The sequence below is a fragment of the Balaenoptera ricei genome, chromosome 18, assembly GCF_028023285.1.
Source record: "Balaenoptera ricei isolate mBalRic1 chromosome 18, mBalRic1.hap2, whole genome shotgun sequence".
NCBI classification, from domain to species: Eukaryota; Metazoa; Chordata; class Mammalia; order Artiodactyla; family Balaenopteridae; genus Balaenoptera; species Balaenoptera ricei.
The window spans coordinates 71,924,977-71,945,416 of record NC_082656.1 but is presented as its reverse complement, the minus strand read 5'-3'; the positions used below and the strand labels follow the sequence as shown (position 1 = coordinate 71,945,416).

Below are 20,440 nucleotides of genomic sequence, written 5' to 3'. Positions count from 1 at the left end.
ACTAAGATCTGGCGCAGCCAAAATGAATGAATGAATAAGTATTAAAAATTTTTTTTAAATGGATAAAAAAATATTAAAAAAAAAAAATGGTCCGTCTTCCCCACCTTTTTCTGTGTGGGACAGGACACCAAGCCCTTTACAGACACTGTCCCATTTAGTTGGTGTGATGGCCCTGTGAAGTGCAGACCACACCCCACACCTTACAGGTGAGGAAACGAGGCCGTGCAAGGCCACGGACAGCTGGATGTGGACCTCAGGTGGCGTGATGGAGGACGCAGGCACAGCCATCCCACGCCACGTGAGCCAAGCCATGTCTCCCATCTCAGAGTATCAATAAACACACACACACACACACACACACACACACACACGAGTCTGTCAATAACCCAGAGCAAACTCCTTTCTTAATAAACTCCATGTGATCCATTCTTCTCATTGAACATATTTGCTCATGGGTTGCCTCTCCTGTGTGGGGATTAATGGCCCACGTGTCCTCCAAGACAGAACTGGCCAGTGACGCCCTCTGCCCACACTGGACATGGCCCACTCATCCACGAGAGGGCCTGGCCTTCCTTGCCCCCCCGAGCCTGCCCCCTCCTCTGAGAATGCAAGTCCCCAGCGGGCGAAGCCTGACACTCAGCAGCTCACTCCCCCACCCACCCACCCGGCTCACCCATGCACTCATTCATTCACTCATTCAGTCATTGCTTATAGAAGAAACAAGAGTTATAAGCCAAATGCAAACCAAGGAATCAGAGAATCTTCGGTTTGTCACAGGCAGTCTACATCAGTTGTTTCAGAAAAGTCATTCGTCACGGTCATCTCAAGAAGCAATTTAAAATGTAAATTTCTGGGTCTGACCCCAACGTTCTAATTAAGGAGGACCAGGTGGGGCCTGGCAGTCTGTATTTTTTCAAAACTTCCCTGGCCCATCAACCCCAGGTGACCCTGATGCCCTGCCAGGTTTGGGGTTTCGCCCAATAGATAAGTACCTTCTGGAAATGGGCAACCTCAGCTCAAGAAACCCCGAGGTAGAGGAGCTCATTACCTCGTAGGGTAGCCTCTCATCGCCAAGCTGCACTTACTGTGAGGAAAGCTTTTTCTATACTCGGACACAAGGCGCCTCTTTGGAAGTTCACTCCTTTGTTTAAATTTTGTCCTCTGGTACAATTAAGATGACGCCAACGCCCTCTTTCATACCACCAGCCTGAAAAGGGCCATCCTGTTTTCCAAAATCTTCTCCCTTTTAGGCCAAATGCCCATACTTCCAACAATTTTTTTAAAATGAAATGCATTCTACTATTATCCCATTTCAAACGTGAAACTCAGAATTGGGTACGGTATTCTGACGGAGCTCAGAGCCTTCGAGTTTCAAGGGGCAATCCTTTCCCATGCTCTGGTCTCCTTCGAATGAGGCAGAGTCTATGGAAGAGGTTCTTGACCTTGGCTGCATGCGTTCTTGACCTTGGCTGCACGCTGGAATAATCACCTGGGAAGCTTTAGGAACTACTGATGCTTAGGGCCTACCTCTCCGAGATTCTGATACAACCGTCTGGGGCTCTGCCTGGTTATCAAGATTTTTTTTTTCTAAAGGTTCTAGGTGATTTTAATGAGCAGCCAATGTTGAGAGCTACAGATACAACAGATGTTGATCTCTCTCTGTGTTATTCTATTGGCTCACACTAAACTCATCACACTCAACCTTTTGCCTTGAATCCCTGCCGAGGCAGGTCTTCCTCATCATGCCCTTGAGGAACTGATTAGCTGAACTTAATGGCAGGCTTTTACAATGACTCCCAATAAACGTCATCAGTTTGGTGTGCGTCCACTGTTGTAAGGCTATTGAAGGTCAAGTCAATTGAGCTGCATATTGACTATCTGCTCTCTCCTTAGCTTTGAGTCTTTAACATGCTTCTGGTATCTTCATGGAAAACATGAATAAAATTGTAGATCTCTGAATGACACTCTACTGAAAATTCTATGGGAAATAAATGACAGCAAGTGCTTTTTAAGCAACTGGATATTCTTTCACAGATAAGGGCTAAAGATTTATGGTCAGAGATAAGTCCAGGAGCATGGCGTCATTCCTAGAATGAAATGTTTCATACAGCTCTCCAAAGTTCTCTGGTGGCAGTGGTAGGTAGTTAGTCAGACACGAGCAGGTCCCTGCCCTGTCCTGGATGGGGATCATCTTTCCCTCCCCCATCTGGACACTGGTGATCAGAACATGCCCAGAGGTCCTCCCTCTTGTGGTCAAGGACCACCGCTAAGTTTCCAGCCTTATCAGGACCAAGCAAGATAAAACTGCCAGAACAGGTTGGTGCAGGCACACCAAGACCCAAAAGGTGACTCAGAGTGACAGGGTGGGGTTCGTTATGCTGTAATTATAATAAATTAGCATTGCAGTTTTTGTTCCTCCCCACCCCCCGTGTTTCACTTGGGTGCTTATGGGTAAGCACCTGCGCACTAAGGAAGAAGTAATATAACCTAAAGCTGTCAATCAACTTGTCAGTCAAATGACACAGGACACAGGGAGGGACCACGACTCTAAAAAACCCAACCCTACCCCCCTTGTGGGACTGCTTCTGGTTTCCAGACAGCCGGCTCTTGTCCTTTCTGAGGAGCACACTTTTGCTTTGTTTAACAAAACTCTTGTTACTTAAAACTGCTCTATGTCTCTCGTCTGAATTCTTTCCCTGGAGAGGACAAGAACCAAGGAAACGGCTGTTCTGCCAGTGACAGCAGCAGCTAGCGCAAGCCCCCATGCTGGGCTGCCAGGGTGCTGCCGGCGGAGGACATCTCCTGTGTGTGACTGCCCCAGTCTTATTTATTTTATTTTTAAAAATTTATTTATTTATTTATTTTTGGCTGCACTGGGTCTTCACTGCTGCGTGCGGGCTTTCTCTAGTTGCGGCGAGTGGGGGCTACTCTTCGATGCGGTGCACGGGCTTCTCACTGCAGTGGCTTCTCTTGTTGCGGAGCACAGGCTCTAGGCGTGCGGGCTTCAGCAGCTGTGGCACGTGGGCTCAGCAGTTGTGGCACATGGGTCTTAGAGCGCAGGCTCAGTAGTTGTGGCGCACGGGTTTAGCTGCTCCGCGGCGTGTGGGGTCTTCCCGGACCAGGGCTCGAACCCGTGTCCCCTGCATTGGCAGGCGGATTCTTAACCACTACGCCACCCGGGAAGCCCTCCCCAATCTTATTTAAATCAACTGCCATGTGGACCAAAACTGCTCTAGTGATACCATCTCAAGATGCTCTGAGCCTATAGAAAGACTATATTAATACACATCTCACTGGCTAGAAAATGAACTGTTCGTTGGTTTCTCCAGAGCTGGAAGGTCTTTGACTCCATTATGAAAGCATCATTCAACTTTGTATGAATGAGGAGACGATATGGCAGAACACAATCGAAAGGCCTCCAGTAAATTTTGGGAAGGTAAAGTTAGATTTTGTAGAATATTTTTTTTAATTTCAAAAAGTGGTTTTTCTCTTGCATTCACAGCACCAAAATAGAGTAAGACTCTAAACTGGCATTTTCAGTCTTTCCCCATCTTCAGTGAAGCTGCTTTTGTACCTGTTCTTTCTCAATCCTGGCTGTGCTCTCCTCCCTGGGGCATCTGAGTGAAGTCTCCTACTTCCTTCTATCACAGCAAAGAGAGCTGCACTTGAATTATCTCCAGGTATAAAAAACATACAGTCAGACGTCTGAGCACATCTGCTTCACAACACAGGGAGCAGCTCTGCGAACCTGTTAACTGGTGCCTGAATCTCATGCTTGGAATCACCAGGGGCAGGACCACCTCATCCAGGGATCCTGCAGGCCTTAATGGTCACTAAACACCCCCGAGACCACTTTGAACCAAACTCTCACCTGTAGTGAGGATGGATACAGTATACAGTGGGTTCCATTTCCATCCGAAACATAGTAGAAAATGTCTGCTATCATCTCCTGGCATTTTTCAAATGCGTGTTTAGTAGATAGACAACTCCTCATGTGTCTACACATGTCTTTAAAAAAAAAAAACCCGTAAGAATTTTCTATAGGGGACTTCCCTGGTGGCGCAGTGGATGAGACTCCGTGCTCCCAATGCAGGGGACCTGGATTCAATCCCTGGTCAGGGAACTAGATCCCACACTCTTAGTGCCACAACTAAGAGTTCGCATGCCACAACTAAGGAGCCCACCTGCTGCAACTAAGGAGCCCGCCTGCTGCCAACTAAGGAGCTGGCGAGCCGCGACTAAGGAGCCCTGGAGCCGCAACTAAGGAGCCCTGGAGCCGCAACTAAGAAGCCCACGTGCCGCAACTAAGGAGCCCTCAAGCCACAACTAAGGCCCGGCGCAACCAAATAAATAAATAAATAATTTTTAGAAAAAGAATTTTCTACAAAAGATTCCACTTTAGGCCAAGGGTACATCAGACTTTGCATTCTATAGTATAGACAATTTTTCCTGAATTTTTGCACTCATATATTAATCTTTTATATGGTATTTAATAAACAGACTTAACATTATTTTTAGCCAGCCTGCTCTTCCTGGATACTTACGTCAGTTCCAATCTTTTAATTCTTCCATGGCTATCTTTGCCATTTGTCATTTCACATATTAGAATGTATCCTTAAGATAAATTACTAGCAGTGGGATTCAAGGTAAAAGTGTATGTGTGTGTGTGTGTGTGTGTGTGTGGTGTACAGGGCTCTTATTTTTCTTTATAAACACCGTGAAATATAATACTGAAAGCTACATGAGACGTATAATACTTAAATGACTATAAAGCAAGCACCAGTAAAATGTTACCAACACCCCTACAAGTCCCTCTTTTGCCTCTACCCTTTATAACCCTCATCATCCTTCCAGAAGAAATTACTCTATTTAGTGGTATTCATTTAATTATCTTCAGAAAACATGCATTTTGAAGAACCGTAAGCCAAAGGAAAAAAAATCCAGGATGAGATCTAACACGTGTAGATTTACTAGGAGATCACTGTAAGCTTGGCTTGTCTGAAGCCAGCTTCTCGCTTTATCTTTGCTCATGTGTACTGCTTATAAGGAACAACATAAAAATCACATGAGAAACAGAAAGAGAGGGTTGGTGGTGGGAGATAGAACTGTCACACGGGATTGTACTCACCACAGGGCGAGTCGTTGCTCAATTTCCTTGAGAAAATTTGTATGAAATTTGTGCAAAGGTTCAAAATTCGGGAAAATGAGACTTTTCAAGGTTTCGGGCATGGAGTCCTCTTTGCTTACTGTGCTCTGAAACCACTGGGAATAAAAAGAGGACACACTTAGAGGCGTTAAGGTGAAGGATGAAGGTCTGCAACTCTTCAGAGGTAACGCTGCAGCCCACCACGCGTGGAGGCTAAAGGGCTTTCCTGCCGCGTCTGTAGCATTTCAAGAGCATCAAGGGCTTTCAAGCTTTACTGCTTTCCCTCCTTTCATTAGATGGGGTAAGAAGTACCCATCTCTTCGTTAACCGCTTCCTGCAGTTTGTTACCAATTGACTGTGGAAGTCGGGACAAATCTCTGAAGTGGGCAGATACTGAAATCAAAACTTCCATTATGGCCAGCTCACTGGGTCATCGCTGAGTTACACCACTTCACGCCCTCTGGTTTAGTCCTTGAGAGACTGCCATCTCTGCTCCTTCGTTGAAATGCGGAGCAGGAAGATGGCTGAACCAGAGAGGTGAAGCCTCTGCCTTCACACACATTACTCATCTCGCTGACCTGAAGTCCAGGTGGGTCCCACAATGATTGCTGAGCACCTGCCCAGGTCACCACGGCTGCCCTAGAGGCACAGAAACCCAACGATTCCAACTGACCTCCAGTGGGCTAGGTTCCTTCCCAGAATCCAGGATCATAAAGTCATCTGCCATGCTTTGAATTTGTTTCCAGGACTGAACAGGACTGATTAATAAAAGGCAGTCTTTTGGGCAGATTTTGCCGACATGGCTCAATTTATTGGCAAAGATAAAACAAGGCTTCTAATTCGCCTCTGAGGTCTCCCTCGAGCAAAAACAAAGGGCAAAACATGAAATGTTCTACATCGGTGCAGGCAGACAGTAAAACGTTTAATTTTAAATTTCTCCACTTTAGAAACTTCCTTCCTTTGCACTTAAAAATCACAGTTAAAAAAGCTTTTTAGAGCATATTCCAAATTAAACATACTATTACTGCCTAATTTCTACAACCCAGAACCAAAATTCTTTTAATTGGAGTCAGAGAACCCAACATTTAATTAGATCCAGCTTGTCTCCTAAAGCTGAGCATCAGTCAAGATAAATTATGTAATCTAAGGCTTTAGGGGAAACGCTACACATACCGAAGTGATGACTTCAAGATCCTTCAGGTACGTTCTCTCAGTGGTGGAGACTTCCTTAGCGATGAAGTACGCTTTGTCAGTTGGGAATCTCTGCAAAATCCATTAAAAGAAAGAAGACATAATAATTTGAGCCTAAACTCTCTAAGCATGTCCTGATTATAAGAAAGTCCTAACTAAAGTGATACATTGCTAACTTACGATCTTTGGTTGACTGGTATCAAGGCTAAATAAACTCTTATCTATTCTCCTTTTTTGGTGTGAGAGGAACTAGGATAGAAAATGGGTTTCTATGATGAGAAAACTGTCTAGGAATGTTTCCTTCCGTGTAAATACCACCCGCAGTGAAAGGCCTCGGATGAGTGTGTTAGCTGCCACTGAGGACTATTCATTCAATACTGGGCACCTGAAAATCTAATTAATTAGGATAATAGAGAGGTGCAGGCTTCAAGGAAATGAACCAAACAGAAAGCACAGCAGCCTTTGTCCTGGGCATCGTGGGCTGGTGGTATTGATTTTTAGGAAATGGAAGTGACGTTGTTCATGGGAACACGAAGGGCGCTGATCCAAAGGGACGAGGGTTACAGCAGCTAAAGTCCACTGGTTAGGTGGGCAGGCAGCACCGCCCTAGAGCAGGTCTGCCATTGGTTTTGCTTCTCTTTAACCAACAATTAAAAGGAAATCCCTTGTTGTTAACCATCTTGCTTCCTCCCACAAGAGTCCAACCGATTCCACCTCTGGGGATACACACGAAGCAGAGATGAGAACAGATACTTGTACACCCACGTTCCCAGCACATTAAGACAAAATAGCCAAAAGGAGGAAACAACCCAGCCATCCATCAACGGATGGATGAATACACAAAATGTGGTATCCCCATACAATGGAGTGCTAGTCAACCTAAAAAAGGAAGGAAATTCTGCCATGTGCTACCAACATGGATAAGCCTTGAGGACAATTATGCTGAAGGACATAAACCAATTACACAGCGACAGACACTGTATGATCCCACTTATATGAGGTTAATGCCTGGAGTAGTCAGTTCATAGAGACAGAAAGCAGAACGGTGGTTGCCAGAGGCCGGGCGTGGGGAGATAGCACTCAACGTGCATGGAGTTTGTTCGGAAGGATGACCGAGTTCTGGAAACAGTGAGGATGGTTACACAACACTGTGAACGCACTTAACGTCACTAAACGGTGTGCTTAAGAATGGTTCACATGGTAGATTTTATGTTATGTGTATTACTGGAAATTAAAAAAAAAGATCAACAGGCGAGCGCCTGCCGTCCCCACACCTTTCTCCGGCCGTCGTCCTCGTCATCAGTCCGAGGGCCCACCTGGTCATTCAGCAGCGGGCTGACCAAGGGGGAGGCCTGCTTGGCGTCGGGGCTCAGGTTGGGCGACAGGATGGTGTTGGTGGCTCCGCCCTGCGAGTTGATGGACAGCTCTGAAAGGTGAGGGCTGCCAGTCAGGGAGCCTGTTTGGGGATGAGAAGTATTAAAGAAAAGAAAAAAAAAAAGTAATTCCTTCTGGGACCTGGTGTCCACTTACAGTTTTCACCTAATCAAACCTTTAGAAGCTTGACTACCGTATGGCACACTTACAATGCCCTTCGTGAGTTTCTAGTTTTTTTCCCTAAGTTGCAGCTGCCTTAATCCTAAAGATACTATTCAGTGGAACACAGTTATGTCATTAATGATAAGGTGGAGAACTCTGCTTGGAGCATAATTACAATAGTTTAAAAGCATCGTGTATCTGCAAATAGAATCTTCACCCCCTAACTACTGCCTTAGCTTCTAAGAATTACTCGAGAAAGACAGTGTCTATATCACAAGGAGACGTGGGAAGCGACTAGAAAATAGAGCTATTCTAATAGAAGACTAAAAGACTTGGGACACCCAGGACAGACTACATCTTGGAACAATGGGCCACAGCTAGAGAAAGGGAAAGCAGCCACCTCCCCATTCTACAAAGAACAGAAGCGAGCTTGTTATACCTGGTGATGTCACTCCATGTCTCTCTCACTGTTTGGGACAGAAACACTAGTATCACAATTACAGCAAAGGTGATCATTTAAAAATGCAAAGCTGGAGGTCATTACATTATCCCAATTCCCCTTTATGAGTCAAAAAATGATAGGTAATTAATCATTCCTCTGAGAAGGATACCACAGTAAATAACAGGAAAATGTATAATTACCCGAGTCAGCCAAATGAGATATGTGCACATGAAACTCTGTGCCAACAGAATTTTGCCAATACCGATACCTCAACCTTTTGAAACTATTAATAAAATGAGATGTTTCAAAAGCTACTTCTAAACTAAGTGTTTTGCCTAACAGTTTTATAATTCTAAAGCAGATGTGCAAAAACTAGGATTAGGGTAAACAAAGTTCCAGTAGCCTGCAGTCCTGTCAGTTACCATCATAGGGAAAGACGACATAAACGCTTTCTCCATTTTCCAATATGCAGGTTCATGCTCATGGCTACTCAGCACAGTATCAAGGATCTCGATAGGAAAGGGGAAGTGTGGTTTTCCAGGAATCCCCCCATTTTCTGGACCTCTATCCTTTCTCTCTGGATTCATTCATATTCACTCGGAAATTACAAGACAGCTCAGCCTCGAATGAAGCTGATGGAGTTGGGTGATGAACTTGATCCCAGTACGAATGAACCCTGCAGAAGCCGCCAACCAGCCCCCACCCGGTCCCAGGTTGACCAGCTAGCTGTGTCACCTACACACGGGTGAAAAGCCACCACGCCCACAAAAGCAACGGAAAGCAGACATCCTGCCCACTGACTGTTGGTCAGTACAATCATCCCTGAAGAACAAGATTAGAAAATGTCAGGTAAAGTCAGATTCCAGAAGTTCGCATTAAAAAATAATCCCTCCATTTAAATTCCTTGCATTTTCATAGACATCGTTAAAACAAAGTCCTGATGTGAGACAAAGACGCAATCACCCCACACACCACCAGACCCAGTAAAACCCGGAGAAAAAGGCCAGAAATTGCTTCACAAATGTCAATTTTATTGACACTAGTGCACAACCGAATACAATCATTTCGAGAGAATTGGAACTTGTCAAATAGAAATAGTGACAACAATCACAACTGCAATTGATTCAAGGTACTACACTACTCTCTTTTAAAAAAAAAAAAAGAATCACAAAAAGAAAAATGTTATCGCTACAAAGAGGAATTAGAGAAGAGAAATTCTGGCAGTCTGTCTGGAGATCAAAACATTTCATGCATTTGTGAGTTGCTATTGGAGGGTCACCTTTTATTTGTCCACCATCATCTGGCAAAGCATGGGGGCTTACCTTCAGCTCTCACACTATGCATGAGACCAGGTGAGACAGTGTAAGTGAGAACATGCTGGGCCTTGAATCTGCAGTGACATGGAACAGAAAAAGCGTTCGCCTCCTCATTGAAAGAGTTGGAGCCAAGAACGAAAAGCAGTTAGAAGGCTAGCTTGAAGGAGGCGTGCAGGCGGGGAAACAGTACCCATTAGTCCCTGGACGGCATCCAGCAGCAGATAAAAAACCAACTGCCACATGGTGAGGGAGAAAATAAGGGTAAACACACTCGAGTACAACCATGTCCCCCCTCCAAAGGTCGATAGTTGCCCTAGTGAATTTCCCCGGGGACACTTCAGTTTGGTAGACCTAGTGGGCCAGAAGGGTGAGCTAACAGACCAGGGCTCCGGGAGAGGTGCCACCCTGCAAAGAAGGCAGGAAACATTGCAAAGAAGATAGCAATCTAGAAGACACCCCACTGGAGCACACTGGAGACAGGATTCAGAAAGCGGGACACCGAGAGTGAACCTGATGACAACCATGTTCCTACTTAGAGTCCGGGACAGTTCTGGGTTCAGCTACGTTCTCACTTACGTGGCCTAAAGGTGTGTGTGACACTGAAGTTATTACACGTGCAATACACAACCTTGGAGGATGACCAAGTTAGGGTAGCCCATTTCCATTTCCTGAGAGGCTACTTCAACGGGCTTTGTGTCTACTAACGGGGCCCAAGAAGGCCACGGCGATGAGTGTATTTAAACAGTAAGACCAATAAATCAATAAAGACCAAGCAGTCTGTTCTAGAAATCTATCAGCAATGCTAAGCAAGGGAAAGGTCCCAAACTCTGAGGTTCCATTTACCAATCTGAGCCACATCCATGGAAAATAGCCTCCTTCCTCCTCTTGCAAGAGAAACTCCTCAAGGCTTTGAAAATTCATAGATGACATATTCCAAACAAAAACAGGTAGCTCATTTACCATTCAACAATCAATGGAATATGCTGACGAGAGTAATTAGTAGAATTTGGCAGCTTGGTAATTAAAATTCTCTTTCGACTTGCAGCCAGTGTGTGACAAGGGTCTGTACAAACTGGTGTCCACGCAGGGCCTGCCCCCGGTCAAGTGTGAAGAGTTGTGTCTGAAAGGTCAATGTCTAAGGTCACAGTTACTAGAGCTACATGTAACCAATTTTCACTGAAGTCATCCATTTTACAAAAAAAGCAAACAAACATGATGTTACATAAAATGACTCCGCCGGGTTTCTGCAGCCTTATAAAGCTTGTTCCCATCACACAGTCTGTCACCTGCCTTGAAGGCACAGCCCTGGTCAATGAGAAGAAATGGTGACTGGTGCTCACGGCTACTCCATGAACTTATTAATGCCTGGGAATTTTTATCATTTTCCTCCTCTATGACAAATTGACACAAAGGAATTTCTTTCAGCAAGGGGCTCTAGGTAAATAATTTGGGGGGCGGGCAGAATCTTCTAAGAAACCACCTGGATATTAAGGCAATAGGTGGAAAAAAGTCTGAAGAGATTAGAAAAAGATCAGTTACCGCCCTAAAAGTCTGGAAGCTTTTGATTCTTAAAAGAATTTTTTCCTATTTTTAGAAATTGCCCTGCAGGTTTTTAGGCATTCAGTTATATTTCTGGTTAATAACTTTCAAGTCCCTCACCTCTACCAAATAATTTCATGACACTCCTCCCTCCCCCCCCCCCACCCCAGATCTCCATGTCCCCGTCCCTACCCTTAATCTGTATCAAGAGGGCTGAGTTTATGTCACTCCCAAGGATTAAACATGCCTTCACTAATGCTACTCTTGAGGGGGGGCATTTCTGGTTAACTGCTTTAAAAAAAAATCCTTTTAAATGTACACACTCTCATGGCACCAACAATTATGGAACTTCAAATTAGCACTGCAATATGTATGGATTTCAATTTATCACCCAGCCCAGAAACTGGTTTAGCTGCTCTTTTTAATGTAATATACATTCATAATTCTTCTCTCTGGCTGCACAAGGGAAGGTGGATTTGCAGCATCACCCAGACTGGAGCATCTCTTGACCAGCCCTCCACCAGAGGCACATAAACAGCAGGAACATGGTTTATGATCAAGAAGCCAAACTCACGCCTGCCTTCCGCTCTTGGGACTGGGTACAAGCCGCCTAGTGACCATTTACTTCCTCTGACTATACTAAAAAGGCTTAAGAACAAACTCACACAAGCCTGGGGAAAGAGAACTTTCTAATCTGTTTTTCCAGTAATAAAAATGGCATTTCGAATACTTAGTTGTACCTGTCCTGTGTTTTAAACTAGTCAATAAATTGGGAATCCTCATTTTTAATTAGATAAGTGTTATTTTTCCTGTTAAGGAGGGAACCAGAAAACCTGACAACTTTAAAAATAGTAATCCATAGATTTGGTAAGTATTAAAATATCTGAGAATGAGAATACAGATGAAAATGAGACTGTTGATGGCTTTCTCAAGTCTTCTTTTCAAAATTATAAAAAGTACAATTATTTAAAAAGTATCTATGAGGATTTCCTCAATATTCTCCCAAAGTTCTGTATTTGGCAAACATCTAGATGCCAGTCATCTATTGTGATTTGTCTCCTGCCATTTGCTTCTAAAATATAGGAGATTATAACTCTATGTACCCAGAATATGCTTCAAAGGCACATGTAGGAAATACATTACAGAGGCAGGTTTGCATTTATTTTTAAAAAGGCTCTTTTTAAATCCACAATCTCCCTCTAAAAGAGAAGACAAACTCTCTCTGGAGATGGTCTGCATTTGAAAGCCAGTTACCAAAAAAAAAAAAAGGTCAATACTGTATTGATTCATGAGAAGTCTCCAGACCAGGCAGGATTCACTCTAGTCTGATAACTAAGCGGGGTCCCACCCCAATGGAATATGTGAGAAAAAAAAAAGAGAGGGAAAAAAAAAAAAAGGGCTGACAATGTTTCATTGAAGTTACAAGATTCCACAAGAAAAACCAGGTTATAGGATTACCAATCACAGCAGGGTGGCCTTCTTCTTGATAATTTAGGTTGTTGTGCGTAATGTACGTGCTTCTTAGAACAAGTTCCTTGAAGAAAAGTTTTACAAGCAGCTAAACATCAACGTTACTGTTCATCATCAAGCAATTCAGAAAAGCAACAGGAATGCAACTTGCAGAAAAAGAAAGAGAAATGCTGCTAATGGGAAAATGATAGCGAATGCACTAGCTTGTTCTCGTTTATGGGGAAAAGATAAAGGAGAATTCTCCTTTGTCTGAACACGGTGGTGGTGTTGGCAGTGTCTGGGCTGGGGGACGTGGTGCTTCGTACCAATGAAAAACACCATCTTGTACTCAGGACAAAGCTTCAGCCATCAGTCGGAAAGAACAGTTACAATTGACAGTTTTTACAGCAAGATACCTGTTAGGACAAGTAAAAGCCTCTTCAGTTGAGATTAACAAGAGCTATTAATCCCATGCATACACCGTTACGTGAGTTTGGCCTTCCATGCTTGAAGAATCACCAAGCTCGTTGTTACTGGAGAAACCAGCCACCTTCCCGGTGGAATACATCCACGCTTCCGTGAAATACTGCGCTCCCAGCCGTGGAGAGAAGGCAGAACCAGACAGTATCTGTGAGAGCCTACATTCTGGGTAGACAGCAAACTACAGACAGCTCGCTGGCCATGAGCAGCCACTTGGGCTGAGCTAGAGGCGTCTTCTCTACATTTCTATCTATCCCCACTCCCCAACAAAACACACACACACGGCTAAATTCTCTTATACGCTACGTAAAGTTTGCTATCCCCATTGGAATAGATGTCACCATTCAAAATAGGAAGCCAGCCCTCTGGTTAGCTGTCTGAGATCCGCCCACGTAAGCTCCTGCCACAGATGCTCTCTGTTTCCACGAGCCCTGCCCCGCCCTACAGAGATCCTGCTCCCTTCCAAGGACCATCCCCACCTCCACACGGCACAAAGTGCGGGCTTGGAGAAGATAGCATCAGAAAAGTGAGGTCTTCCGTTCATCTTCTATTTCCCCACCTTTAGTGAAATAACGGTACCACCGAGCATGACCGCTCAGGATGCCTCCGTGATAAAGCTTGCTGTTTAGTGAGCAGGATCACTGTATTCTAGAAGAAACAGGTGTTCCAAGTACAAACTGGTATTCAGTCATGTTAAAAAAAAAAAAAAAAAAAGACATCAGACAGTGCTCCAACAATGCAGGGAACAGGAGGTACACCATGCTTTGAGGATAAAAGACAGAACGCTGGGGGAAAAAAAGTCTTCTCTTAGATAGGTACATGCTGACCACAGAGTGCATACCACGGCACAACAGAAAAATGTTTTCTCAAATTTATTCAACAAATGACAAAAATGAGAATGAAGTCCCCAGCCTTGTCTATTTTAAAACTAATTCAGCGTATTAGAAATTTTTAATAAAATATTAAATGTACACACAGAGAGAACAGAAGGGAACTGGATTAATAACATAGGCCAAGCTTGTGAGATTGGGTTAGTTAGGTTTTCACAGCAACCTTCCAGGCAGAAAGGAGGTGAGGGTGAGGGACTGAATCCACTGGCCATTCAGGTGCGTGTGTAGAGAGCAGCGGGTGTGTGTTCTTGACTAAGGAAAGTCTATCTTTGGTCTTTCTATAAATCACTGCGGGCAGAGTGACAAATGCTTTCCTTCTTACAAAGGAACTGCAAGGCCCAGGAAAAAGCAATTGTTGGCCCAGTTTCATGAGCCAGAAAGGTCACCTGTGAAGACTGACAGGCCCATCAGAGGCTCCAAAATGACCCTTCTACTGTTTCCTATTTGAGAGTCAGTTAACAACCCCAATTTATAATAAAGCAGAAGGACTGCCTCCAAACTCCCGGTACCACTAACACCTCTACCTCTTACTCAAAAGTACAGTTAATTACTGTCCGATGCTTTGTTATACACACACCCACACACACACACACACACACACACACACACACACACACACACTGGTCCCTGCTCCCGCCTTAGTACTCTTGGTGTATGTTGCATTTTGCAGTGATTTCTAACTTCTATTCTTCAATATTCTGAAGTTCTTGCACCTGACCCCTAGCAGCAAGCTCACGTAATTCTCAGTACCATTTCCATGGCTGCATTAACAGCACCTGCCTTGAAGCTAACCTTTCACACCAGCTCTCAACTACAAACTTAGACCAGATACCCTGTCAACAGTTGATTTTCAATCCTCCCTACTTTCAAATACCAAACCACCCTAAGACATATCAGAGCACCCTGATCTAGAACCCACACGAAGACGCCAAGGAGCTGCCTTCCACCAGAAGTTATAACCGAACACCAGAGGCCAAGGAGATTGCCGAAGGCTGCTTCCAAGGCTAAGCTGTGATGTGGGCATCATTCAGTCCATCCACACTGAAACGATCCTGAACAAATCAGAGTCTCTTCAATTTTTAAAGCTTTAAAAAAAGGAGATTTACTAATTCTATCTTAGCTTCCACCAGGGTGTTTAACAGCTTTGACTGGGGGGGAAAAAAAAAAATCCCCCATGCTGGAAGTTTCATCTGTTTCCTTGAGTGATGTGTTCTGAATTTTATGAAGCAAGACCTGTTTTTCACAACAAGACTCTACTCACCTCCTCCCAAATATGTATCTGACACACAAATCAGCATTTGCAACTTCTGTTTATAGAGGAAATACTTAAAAATCCCTAGGTTACCCAGGAAACAATAAACAGCTCTTTTCCAAGTAGGTATCCAAACAGGTGGCAACCAGGCCACTTTTGACCTTTGATGCCTACAACGCTAGGCCAAGCCATCATGGGTATTTTTTGCTTTTCATCATTATTATTTTTTTAATAAAAAGAGAGCTGCTACATTAAGTGGCATGCTTATTTTGATCTAAACGTCATGGCTTCATTTCAACAACTAGCAACTGGTGTTAGAGGTACGCACAGTGTAGAGACCCCATTTCCCTGTATTACGTTTCATTCAACTAAACAGAAACAGATGGAATTAGACTAACGAGGAAAAAGCAGCGCCAGTAAATTCTTTAAATGTCGCCAGACTCAAGTTCTTTCATCACTTCCTTCTTGCAGAAGTTCATCCGCTAGTACCTTTCCTTCCGTATGTTCTTATGAACTTGGCTAACATGGCTGAGTGTAAACTCAGAGAGCTGCCAGCAACAGGTTATTTTGAAATGTTCACCTCTTTCGGGTTCAAAGAAACTTTCTCTATTGCAAAGATTGCATTGAAAGACTCTTCTGCAGTTTGCTTTGTAATATCGGCAGCAATAGAGTTGACCCTTGGACAACGCGGGGGTCAGGGGTGCAGACCCTCCGAGCAGTGGAAAATCCACGTATAACTTATAGTCGGCCCTCTGTATGTATCTACACTTTCGCATCTGCGGATTCCACCAACCTTGGATCGTGTGGTACTGTGGTATTTACTACTGAAAAAAATCTGAGCATAAGCGGACCTGCGCCATTTATACCCGTGTTGTCCCAAGAGTCAACTGTAGACTCATCCCCATGAAACTAGAGGAAGGCCAGCCTTAGAGTAATTAAGCTCATCAGAGGAGGAATGTTTATAGACTACAAAGGAGAAGATCCAGAAAAAAAGAACCTTTCTTGGGCATGCAGCTCGGACAGCTTTAAATTCTGGTTAATGAAAATGAGGGCCTAGGCAAAGAAGAGTGATCGAGACAGAAGCAAATAAACTCAGAATAAACCTAATAATGAAGGGGACCCCAAGTTTCTTAATTTAAGGCTGGGCCTACCTGTAGCCCAATCACTCACTGATGACTTCAATTGCACCAAACCCATACTGTGTTGAAACAGGGAATAGCATTTTAAGTGGAAAAAGTTGATTAAAACCATATGAACGCTGGTTAAAGCTATGAAAAAGGGAGGTGATACACATTCACAACAGTTTTAACAAAATTTAAAATGGCAGCTTAATATTTTAATTGTTTCTTCTTTTAGGAACTGCTTGCCAACACAATCAAACTGATTCCAGAGCGAAGATGCACGTGGGGTTTCTGATTCAACTGCGGGCAGGCTGGATTTTGTATACTTGGTGGAAATTTCAAGAGGCTCATGCTGTATTTTGGTTTTGCAGGCCGTGTGTGTGTGTGTGTGTGTGTGTGTGTGTGTGTGTGTGTGTGTATTTAAAGCATTACTTGGTTTGAATCTTCAAAGAAGTTCTGGAGCATCAAATGGAAATTATTCACATTTTTAAGTGCAGGCCACAGCAGCACCATTTGGTGAGATAAATCTGTGAGAAATTTCCAAATACGAATCACATATGTGGAGAAGAATCTGGCTCACAGACTTCCTTTAACTAAATGCCTGTCTAATAAAATGGCATCATGGCATACAGATGACTGGTCAAGGAGCTGGGGCAATCCACTGTAAGTTCTGGAACTCATTAAATGCAGTTCTTTATGAGGATTTCTTGCATTTTTATGCTGCCCGAACAAGCAGCAACAAAAATCAGTCACAAAAGGATCTATAATTTACATGTTTTGAAATACTATCTAACAAAAGATATTCATGCGCGGAGGCCCCGGAGTAGCCCTGAGTGGCTTGAAGATTTCTGTTTCTATATTTGGTTTGTCTTCCACCCAAGGCTTTAAGATATCATTGCACAGGAGCGGCCGCGATCTGAAGACTTGGCTTCCTTATTGATGCAGGCGACCCCTACACTAGCTGTTGCCTTAGAAAAACTGGCTCTGACGGGTCCTGCGAAACCCTTTGGAAGTCTGAAAGAATTCACAGGTCTCTAATCTCTGCTGCCTATTGGTCACACCCAACCCCATCTCTGATCTTCCTGCACTTTGTTCAACTTCAGGGATGTGCCTGCCCTTCTTATACCACACAGTGAGATTCCAGAGGCCAGGGAAGGACCCGGGGACCAGCGTCTCACAGCAGGCAGAAGGCACGGAAGGTGCGGGGCGCTGGGGTTGGCACGCAGCCTGCTGGCGTTTCTCTGACCTCCTCACCTCAGTGAACTGGCTCTACCATCAGACTCAAAGAATGCTTAGGTTCACTCACCCAGCAGCTCTCTTTACTAGTGCAGGGAAAGCTCTCCCAGAGGCAATGAGTGAAAACTCCCAGCACTTCAGAATAAGTGGCTTTTGAAAAAACTACACACCTTCCCCCCCCCCCACCCAGTTTCTTTTAAGCACCGTTAATCACACCAAAATTGCCACTCTCACAAAGACTGACTGAGAAGCAGAAACTGAGTTGCTTGGCTGGTACAAAACCAAACCGGAGAAAAACTCTACCAGTGACCCTAAAAGTGGAAAATCTCGTCAATATAGAACTGGGTACACCACCGTTGATGAGTTGCTTTTGAAACACTTTGGATAAAAAAATCATCTCTTCGGGGAAAAAGCAAAACAAAATAATTACTGGAATACGTTTTGCTTTGGGGGTTTACATCTGATGATTCACATTCTAAGCCAGCTAAGTTAATACCTTTTGCTCATTCATATTTCATGATCAGACTGCTGTAGGATTAGAGGTAAAAAGAAGACTCATTTGAACACACCACCTTCACAAATAAACCACAGATTCCACATGTGACTCTGCTTAACTCACGTTTGACTACTTTTTTATATAGCAAATTGACATCTTTTTCTAAGCTCAAAACAGAATATGCAAAAATGGGTTATAACTGCAAAAACCCCACAATATAAAAAGCAGTAGTTCTTCCTACCTAATATGGACTGTAATAACCTAAGTCTACATGATTCCTGGTCTCCATATGATTTTAATTATTAATCCATACAAGAGTCTCAAAATATAAAATACTGAATCCAAAAGGTCCTAGTGCATCAAGCTGTCACATAGAGTAAAACACGGAAGTCCAGAGACCAAGGTTCTGGTTTTAGATTTGCCATGCAACGGCTGTAGGACTATGGGAAGTCTCTTCCCTTCGTCAGAACAAGGTTTCTCATCCGTAAATAAAGGTTTAACCTAGGTGACCTCCAAGGTCCCTTCTGGCTTCAAAATTCTGTGACTCTGTTGAACATGTAAATCTAAATAAAGCAAAAGATGAACAGACTACTTCAGTGAACATCTTTCAAGCTATCCAATAATCAACTTGATTCATCAATCATGCACTGAATCAAATGATTAGGAAGATAAAGCAAAAGTGTGTGTAAAAATGGATTAAGTTTTCAGAATCTTTAAAATCAACTTCTCAACATTCAGGCGGACAGAGAGTCACGCGTGAACCACAGGGTCTGTCAATATTTCTGCTTATTCAACACTGTGGCCAAATTCTACTCAGTTTCCTAAACTTGCTTATTAGCTCTTCCCCATGACAAAGCCACACGATGAGTTTTAGTAAGGCCACTCGCATGGCGGCACGTTAGGGCTGGATCATCATTACAACTCTTTTCAATAATTTTGTAGTTACTTAGGATCTAAAATTTTTATTCTACAATTTATCTTTTTTAAAAAAAAGTACCAAAGACTAAAAAGTACCAAAGAGCAGGCATGAAGAAAAGCATTTCAATGGTGACGCTTTTCTTATTTGGCAAGCAAGCCAACATTTCAGCTGACACTTCCATCACATTCCACTAGGTTCTAGAAGGCAATAGTGTCTGGCTGAGAAATGACCCTGGCAGCCTAGCAGAGCCATCTGGGGACCCCAAGGGGGCACTCCAGACCAATTTGATCCAAATTTCTAGGGTCAGGGCTCAGGCAATACCAATTTTTTAAATGTCCCAGGTGATTCCAAAGTGCAGTAAGGCTGAGAAGCAATGCAAGTTCAAACCAGGCTTTTCCATCTGAAATGCAGAAACGCTGGGTGAAAGGCACTGGTGTAGATGGTTAAGATTTAAAAAGAAACCAAACCTCTCACTACTTCTACTTTCTTTTTTCCTGCACAGAGAAGCAGCCAGAAGTCACTGTTCCTGAGCGTGTGAATATTAAGAATGTGCGTAAAAATCCACCAAGGGCAACGAGACTGGGAAACAGGGCTTCTCGGTGCTGTGCACTATTCAAAGGCAGGCATTGAGCTTGCTAACCTCCTGGTGCCACCAGTACCTACCCTGCGAGGTCTCACTTTTCCCTGCAGCGTCTCTCAGCAGCATCTCTGTGTTTCACCAAGAGGCTCTGACGGCCAGAGTTCTTCAACACCTTCTTCAACCATAACTAACGTTTGACCCATGAAAGCAAACCCAAACCAAACCAGCAATCTCATCTCGATTACAGTTCATGAAGATTTATATCATTTCACAGGAAGGCTGCAAAGAAGAAATAATCCCGAATGCTTCCAATTAAAATATTCACTAGTCTTATTAGTAACGAAGATTTCAACAACACTTCAACTAGCAACCAACTTACATTTGGCCTTGAATTTTGTCAATTCCTCACTTTATGAGGCACAGCAAAGCAGCCCTCCTTTTAAAGAAGGGGTTCAAAGTAAAACCCACACCTTTCCTGGGATCTCAGTGATACTTTCGTCCCAAAAATCGACCAGATGGGATGGTGATCTGTGTACACAACTGAAGATACACAGAAAATTTCCACGTAAATACAACACACTATACACATGATCAGATTCATAATAAAGGATTTCTTCCTAGCCTTCAGCCAGAAAGAGAAACAAGCTCTTGGTAACTTGTCATGGTGTGTGAAATTCTGTCCTTCTGAAAGATCTGAGAAGTCAGGCATGCCCTACCCAAACATGTGCCTGCCCCAAAACTTCCTCTAACAAAGGTCGATTAAAAATTAACAAGTCACTAGGACAGGTCATCTCCAGGGAAATCCTGGACGCACGACTCCAGGTTTCCAACCCTTGAAGACCTGCCC

At 43.7% G+C, this 20,440-nt stretch overlaps 1 protein-coding gene across 3 annotated transcripts in view; it reads right to left on the bottom strand.

Annotated features, from left to right (window-relative positions):
- FARP1 (FERM, ARH/RhoGEF and pleckstrin domain protein 1) overlaps positions 1 to 20,440 on the bottom strand; it is a 291,438-nt gene that overhangs the window by 38,960 nt on the left and 232,038 nt on the right. For all 3 annotated transcript variants that reach the window (XM_059903280.1, XM_059903281.1, XM_059903282.1), the window contains exons 14-16: positions 7,612 to 7,793; positions 6,320 to 6,409; positions 5,129 to 5,262 (exon numbers count right to left, since the gene is read on the bottom strand). In XM_059903280.1, the coding sequence (XP_059759263.1) occupies positions 5,129 to 5,262; positions 6,320 to 6,409; positions 7,612 to 7,793 (406 nt within the window). The remainder of the gene's footprint in view (positions 1 to 5,128; positions 5,263 to 6,319; positions 6,410 to 7,611; positions 7,794 to 20,440) is intronic.